Source organism: Tupaia chinensis, unplaced genomic scaffold (assembly GCF_000334495.1).
Source record: "Tupaia chinensis unplaced genomic scaffold, TupChi_1.0 Scaffold143906_1, whole genome shotgun sequence".
Classification (NCBI taxonomy): domain Eukaryota; kingdom Metazoa; phylum Chordata; class Mammalia; order Scandentia; family Tupaiidae; genus Tupaia; species Tupaia belangeri.
In genome coordinates, this window is record NW_006203757.1 from 1,555,055 (window position 1) to 1,563,514 (window position 8,460).

The following is an 8,460-nucleotide window of genomic DNA, read 5'->3' on the forward strand; positions in this document are numbered from 1 at the left end:
TGTGTACGTGTACGTGTACGTGTATGTGTATGTGTATGTGTGTGTGTATGTGTATGTGTGTGTGCGTGTGCATGTGCATGTGTGTGTGTGCATACAAGGGGACTTTAAAAAGTCCATATTTCTTCATCCAAATATTTTTATTTTAAAAAATAAAGCTTTTATCTTGTAATACTTTTATAATACAGACAACTTTTTCACTAAAATCCTATTTTCTCTTCCAAGTTCCAATTCAAGATAGTACATTATATTTAGTTGCCCTTCATTTTTGCTCTTTCTCTTTCCTTTTTTAAAATTTTATTTTATTTTGATTCTTCCTATTTCTTTAAAGCATTTGACAACTACACATCATTTGACTTGTAAAGAGAATTTGCCCAACATGAAATACATCTCAGACCAGTCCAGTTGAGAATACTATACACGTTATCATCAATGGGTAATAAACCATTTCTGTGTCCCACAAATGTATGCCTATTTTTAATCCCCGATTTCCTTCTGGATTATCTTCCCTTCTCCCACCCTCCTTCCACACTGTCTCCAGTGTCCATAACTATTTTCACTGCTTTTATGCCCTCCAATCTTTCAGTCTCTACCATACAGTGCAGATAGTCAGTATATATTAAGTGGAGACATACGTCTTTCTTTCATAGCCTGGCTCGCTTCACTCAACAATAAATTTTCCATATTCGACCACTGTCTGTTGATACATATATTTTAAGTTTTATTTATTTCATGAATAAGAGAGGCAGAGAGAGGGAGAGAAGGGGAGACAGAGAAAAACAGAAACAACACCCCACAGGGTTCCATCACTTGATTCCCTCCCAGCCTCTGGCAGCCCCAGATCAGGAGCACACATGTGCCCAGCGTTCTCAGGGAGGTCTCCAGATGGGAACTTGGAATCCTCCCATATGGTTCAGCATCACAGAGTGTAGCATTTACTAATGTGCCACTATGTGAACCCCAAGACATTTGATAATAGTTGCTAAAAACAAGTTCTGAACATTTATGAATATGGTTTAAATCTGTGTCTAGTTCTTACCTTGCCCCCAGTTCCTGAAGGATCTGAAATTTTTTCTGGTTTTATATCTTTCATGACACAGATAGCAGCCATAACCAGTTTGACACCTGATGGAGGATTCTTCATTGATTTCACAATTGTAATATCAGCTGGCTAAATAGAAAGAAAACAGAACATCTACAGAATAGTTTATTTTTAAATAATGAGAAGTTTTTCAAACGCTTATGTCTTTCTTCCATGAGAGTGAAGGCACTCACAGTAGGGTCCTTATGCTGTAATCATCCCAACCTGCAGGCAGCCTGGATCATAGGAACACTCCCACCCAGCATGCTAAGGGAGGTCCTGGAATGCAAACTCAGGGCTCCTCCCATGTGGGCCCAGTTGCATGATCTCTGCACTACAGCTGACCCTCAAAATGAGACTCTTCAAAATAATGGGAATAATAAAAGCATCCTTGTTTCATATGAATTTAGATCTACATATGTGTATGTAGATACATATGTAAATATAAATATGTGTAGATACATATTACCTGAGAGGCATATTTATATTGCTGCTCACGGTTATAAAAGAATTAGCAGAAAAGAATTTAGCATAGATTACAATGTATGGGTTTCAGCTGTGCAGGGATTTTTAGATCCTTACGAGACCATGATGATAGCTATATACTCTCCACAAAATATATTAGGTCGTTGGGAAAGTGATGACATATTTTTCTATGCAAAAATGCATTATGACTTTGCAGATGACCTAGTACTTTTATACATATATAATCACAAACCAAGACTATATGCAAATATAACTCAGGTTAAAAACCCTAATTTAGGGGCCAACAGGTGGCATGGTAGTTAATGGCACTGAACTCCGACTGTGGTTCAAGTCCCAGACCTGGCAGCTTCCTTTCTTGCTTCCTCTGACTGTCTGTTTGTCTCTCTCTCTGTGCCCCTCTCTGGTCAAATTAAAATAAGTAAATTAAGTTAAAAAATGATTCTTAAAAAAACACACCCTAATTTAAACAGACTCAATTCTGTATTTGTTTGTTTGGGTTTTTTTAAAAGGTTTTGCCATAGGGCATGATTTTGGGTTTTTTTTAAAAGGTTTTGCCATAGGGCATGATGTACACTCAATGGAGATAGAGAAAGACAGTGAGAGGAAAAGTGAGAAATCACACTCCCTCCCCCAAGGGGGATGGTTATGCTACAATCCCTTCTTCTCTATTCTCCTGGGATTTTGGACATGCATGCTCATATGCCTGGTGTGATTTTCAAGCTGCCATGTCCAGGACTCGCACTGCAGTTGGTCATGTGAGAGTTCAATGCCTTAATCACCATGCCACCTGCTGGTCCTTCTATATTTGACTATATATAATTACAGTTTAATTGAAGAAAATTAAAGAATAGGTCCCAATTCCAAACTTATTTTTTAGAAAGATACCTGTTGAAAGATACCTTACAGGTATTATAGATTCATTTATTACTCTAATATCCTCTGACATTCCTTGCAGTTCTGGAAAGGTAACAACTATACATCGTAGTTTCCTATGCACGTAGAGACCTATGCGGGAATTAGGTTCCGCTACCAGATCACTCGAATGATACCAGAATTCAGGTAATAAATGGGGAGAGTAGCAGAGCCTGAAGCATTTATTTTGCCAATATGGATTATAGTGGAGGTGTTCTGGCTCTTTAGGAAGACTCAGCAGACTTCTTGCTCACAGAGATAACGCCTCTGGTTAACGACTCTACCATCTATCTTTGTGAATCATTCCTGGTAGCTTAGCCTAGGGTGGGTTATTTTAACTTTTCCAATAATTCTGTAATTCAGTAATTTTTTACATTATGTTCTTCTTATTTATTTATATTTTAAAAAATTGTTATAGGACACATGCACTTGCTGGAGACACACACACACATACACACATACACACATACGCACAACACACACACACAGAGAAAGAGAAAGAGAAAGAGAGGGAAAGTGAGAAATCCCCCCTCGGGGCATGACATCTCCACAAACCCTCCTCCATCATCTTCTCTTGGGATTGTGGGCATGCACACACATGCACCTGGCATGTTTCTTAAGCCACTGAGTCTGGGTCTTGAACTACAGTCAGTCATGTGGGACCCATTCACGTTAACCTCTACATTTATTGGCTGACCCAGTTTTTGTTTTGTTTTGTTTTGTTTTTGTTTTTTTAAAGAGAGAGAACTTTTTGCTGTAGGGTATGTGTGCTTACTGGAGAGACAGAGAGAGGTAGAGAGACAGAAAATGAGAAATCACCCTCCAGGAGGAATGGCCATGGTGCAACCCTTTCTCCTCCATTCTCCTCTCAGGATCTTGCACATGCACACACAGGCACCAGGTGTGAGCTTTAAGCCACTGGGTCTGGGACTCAAACTGCGGTCGATTATGTGGGAGTCCAGCGATGTAACCATTACATCATCTGCAGGTACCAGCTAGTCCAATTGTGTGTGTGTGTATGTGCGTGTGTGTTTTGCTTTGGGTTGTGTGCACTCTCCAGAGAGACAGAAAAGGAGAAATCACCTTCCAGAGGGGATGGCCATGCCATAGTCCCTTCTCCTCCATTCTCCTCTCGGGATTTTGGGCATGCATGCATGCACACATGCCCAGCGTGAGTTTTAAGCTGCTGGGTCCAGTACTCAAATCATGGTCAACTATGTGGGAGTCCAGCGATGTAACCATTACCTCATCTGCTGGTCCCTCAGCCCAGATTTTTAATTAGGTTTTTAATTGACATGTAATGTAATAACTGTACATATTTATAGGATATGCTGTGATTTTTTTTAGTAGATGAATGCAAAGCACTGAAAATACAATAAAATCACAATAATTAGCATATCCATCATTTCAAACATTTACTATTACTTTGTGATGAGAACACTCAAAATTCCCTCTTTTAGGTATTTGAAATACACAGGAAATGATTGTTAACTATAGTTTCCCCACTATACTATAGAACAATAGAACTTACTCTTCTATCTGGCTGAAATTTTGTATCCCCTAATCAGCATCTCCCTCTCCCTTCCAACTCTGCTGCACAGTCTCTAGTAATCATTATTTTACTCTTGACTTCTGTGAGGTCATCTGTTTTTAGTTACCACATATACCTGAGCACATGCACTAAAATCCCTAAGGAATTCTTATCTGTTTATACTAAAATGAGTCAATATTCTTCTCTGCAACTAAACCATCACTCATATAATATTTGATGCCAGGAAGGGTACAAGCAACAGACCTCAACAGAAAGGGAACCATATGTTAATGACCTCAACTGGTGGGGTTTGAAGGCATCAAGAAACCCATATGAGGCCCAGTTGCAGTAGCACATGCTTGTTGATGCTGCCCTTCAGTACAATGAGGTCACGTGGGAGGCCCAGGTTCAATGCCCAGACCACACCAAAAGCCAGTTGCAGTGGCAAACACCTATAATCCTAGCTACTCAGGAGGCTAAGGCAAGAGGATTGCAACAAAGTGAGACCCTGTCTTAAAGGGAAAAAAAAAATTCCATATCAGAGGATGGAGTACTTAAAGTTCATGGAACACAGTGATAAAATTAATGTTCATGGTCACCTAGAATCAAGGACCTATTAGAAATAAAAAGAAAGAAGCAAACATTTAAGGAACACAAAAATGAAAAAATATATCTTGATGATAATGTATATAGTGTCTTTAACTGGACTAATACACAGTGTATTCATACTGGGAAAATTAATTTTGCAAGCTTTAATGATATACAGTGATTGAATGTATTAAAAAAAAGCTTGTCAAAGTGGATGGTTGTTATGAAAAATCTCTAAGGAGAATGAGGTAAGATCATGAGATAGTGTGCGGATCTCAACTGTGTCAGAGAGCATAAAGAAAGAAAATAATATGGGGAACCAGCAGTTAGCGTAATGGCTATGTCGCTGGATTCCCACGTAGTCGACCATGGTTCACATCCTGGACCCGGTGGCTTAAAACTCACGCCGGGCATGTGTGCGTGCGTGCCCAAGATCCCGAGAGGAGAATGGAGGAGAAGGGATTGCGGCGTGACCATTCCCCCTGGGGGGTGATTTCTCGCTTTCTGTCTCTATGTCTCTCTCTGTCTGTCTGGCGAGCGCACATGCCCTATAGTGAAAAACCTCTCCAAGAAAGAAAATAATATGCACAGGGTTAAGATTCCTGGTTCACAGCACAGTGAGAACACGAGGAAGTTTCTCTAAATGTCCTAAAATAATATCATCTGATAACTGAATTACCTCTAGTTTGAGCTGACAGGCTTATCAGGTCCCTTTTGTGAATATTAGGGTATTAACCAAGAAAGAAGACTAAGAATGGTCTGAACATCTTGTGTCACCATACTACCTGGGCCTCACCAATCAACAGATGCTGTCTATCCTGCTCTGCTTGGTGAGGTTGTCCTTGTATAATCTAAACCTTATGAAAAGTCATATACAACACATTGTGGTGCAGACATGTGCCTTTACAGCTGTATTGGAAACAACCTTAATTTTTTTCTCTGCATGCATGTCCAAGAGGCTGCAGAATGCCTCTGGGTCCATATGTACACGGTTCCATAGAACCACTTTGACCACTCAGAGACTGTGTGTCTCATTACCATTGTTTAATATCCTGAATAAAAATTATAAATAATATATGAGAAGCAAAAACATAAAAATAGTAATATATCAAAAAACTGTTAAGAAGCAAGTTTCATTTGACTGGACAAAAATATATCACCCACTGAAAAAAATCACACCTAATTAACCAAGTACCTGTACATAGTTTCACTCTGTGGATGAAGCACAAGGTGGGTAATTTAAACACTTGCCTTTAGAGTATCCAGTGCAGAAAGAGCTGCTTCTAAGGCTGGAATTGCCTCAGCTAGGTCACTTTCACACTCGTTTTTCAGAGCTTGAGCTTCGTCAGCCTTTCCACTGGCTATCTCTTCATCTAATTTCACAAACTTTCTTTTTGCTTCAACTTCTGCAGACTCTATCTCAATAATCTAATGAAAAGAAAGAAAAAGTAAAAACAGTTTTTCAAATATCCTATTGTTTCCTCAATCCTAGCGCTAAAAAAGAAAATTTTAAATGTGGAAATTTTGGGAAAATTTGGGAAACAAACATATGATTTTGAAGATTAAAAGGGTTTAGGATTAAATGAGGAGAAACGAAAATGTGTGTTCTAGTTTGGAAATGAGCTTCACACCTCCCTTTAAAAACAACAGAAATGAAGAGGCCAGAGAACGGTTCTGTGATAACACAATGCTCTCCCAGGTTAGTTCACATGAGAAGATTCCAGGGTCGCATCTGGAGGCCTTCCTGAATACACCAGGCACATGCATGCCCAGGATTGGTGGAAGGATGAAGCTGAGGGTGGATGAAGGCCCTGTTGAAGGTGCTTTCTCTCTCACACACATACTCATGGAATAAATAAACTTTAAAGAAAAGAAAGAAAAGAACAGAACTCAGTGGGGCTCTTTGAGTTAACAGAAAAGAATAAAGTCCCTAAATTTTTATTTTTTATTTTATTTTATTTTTTTGCTATAGGGCGCATGCACTCGCCAGAAAGACAGAGAGAGACAGAGAGATAGAAAGCGAGAAATCACCACTCCCCATGGGGAATGGCCACGCCACAATCCCTTCTCCTCCATTCTTCTCTCGGGATCTTGGGCACGCTCGCACACGCGCCTGGTGTGAGTTTAAGCTACCAGATCCGGGACTCGAACTGCAGTCGATTATATGGGAGTCCAGCAACATAGCCATTATACTAACTGTGGGTCCCAAGTCCCTAAATTCTAATGGCAAAAATTTAAAGCTTATTTTCAAGGTTAATACAACATATTTCAGTTGTCTTTTTTTTTTTTTTTAGAATTATTTTACTTAATTTTATTGATTTATTTAAATCTGACTAGAAAGGGAAAAAGTGTGTGAGAGAGCGAGGGAAAGTAAGAAAGCAAGCTGCTAGGTCCAGGACTCGAACTATGGTTGGCCATGTGGAAATCCAGAACCCTTATCCACCACGCTACCTGCTGGCCCCTCAATTGTCTTTTGTTTTTTGTTTTTTTTTGTGGTTTTTTTGAGCGGTTTTACCTATAGGGCACATGTGCTTGACAGAAAGACAGAGAGAGACAGAGAGACCAGAAAGTGAAAAATCACCCCCCACCAGGGTGGATGGCCACGCTGCAATCCCTTCTCCTACATTCTATTGGGCACGCACGCACACACGCCTGGCATAAGTTTAAGCCACTGGGTCCGGGACTCGAACTGCAGTCAACTACATGGGAGTCCAGCAACATAGCCATTACGCTAACTGCTGGCCCCCCTCAATTGCCTTTTGATATCAATAAAACAATTCACAGGACGAGCAGTTAGCGTAATGGCTATGTCACTGGACTGCCACGTAGTCGACTACGGTTCACATCCCAGACCTGGTGGCTTAAAACTCACACCGGGCACGTGTGCGTGCATGCCCAAGATCCCGAGAGGAGAACGGAGGAGAAGGGATTGTGGCGTGGCCATCCCCCCCTGGAGGGGGATTTCTCTCTATCTCTCTGTCTTTCTGGTGAATGCACGTGCCCTATAGCAAAAACCTCTCCAACAAATAAATAAATTAATTAATTAATTAATTAATTAATTCAGGATACTCTACCTGCATCATATGTGCATTCTCAATTTTGGCTTCTTCTAATTTGGGCTGTAATTGAACAAGTTCCGATTGCATTTCGCCGACCTAAATAAGACAGTTTGTCAGAAAGTTTTCATTGCTATAATAGCTAGTGAAACCAAATACAAAAAGTAGAAATTCGAACATATCATAAAGTATTGGGGGATAAAATCTTAATGTTTCCTTCCAGTTCTTTGCATGATATACAAAAACATAAGAATGTGGCTAGTCTTCTTCACAAAAGACTTTATCTTCCTAGAATATATGATAGGATAGAGGGAGAATGCAGTTGCCATGAAAGAAATGAAACAGAAAAGAAGGCAGCGGCTCAGATCATCCTGAGTAAACTATGTATATAACAGACCATGCCAAGGTGAAACAACCAAACCTCTATTACTTAGATTAAAAAAAAACACGAGCAAGTATTGCTAGCACTTGATTCATTTAAAAAATGCCAAACCTGGGACCAGCAGATGGTGTAATGGTTATGTCGCCAAATTCCCACATAGTTGACTGCAGGTTGAGTCCTGGACCTGGCAGCTTAAAACTCATGTCGGGCACATGTGTATGCATGCCCCAAATTCTGAAAGGAGAATGGAGAAGAAGGGATTACAGCATGGTCATCCCCCTGCCCAGGAGTGGGAGTATTGGGGGTATTTTCTTACTTTCTGTCTCTGTCTCTTTGGCGAGCACATGTGCCCTACAGGAAAAATCTCTCTCTCTAAAAAAAAAAAAAAAAAAAAAAAACAAAACCAGGGGGCACGCGGGGGGGGGGG

General features: G+C 40.2%; 1 protein-coding gene across 1 annotated transcript in view; it reads right to left on the reverse strand.

Moving 5' to 3' along the window:
- DNAH12 (dynein axonemal heavy chain 12) overlaps positions 1–8,460 on the reverse strand; it is a 209,317-nt gene that overhangs the window by 67,083 nt on the left and 133,774 nt on the right. The window contains exons 48-50 of the mRNA XM_014582892.1: positions 7,670–7,750; positions 5,847–6,023; positions 1,037–1,168 (exon numbers count right to left, since the gene is read on the reverse strand). Coding sequence (XP_014438378.1) covers positions 1,037–1,168; positions 5,847–6,023; positions 7,670–7,750 — 390 coding nt within the window. The remainder of the gene's footprint in view (positions 1–1,036; positions 1,169–5,846; positions 6,024–7,669; positions 7,751–8,460) is intronic.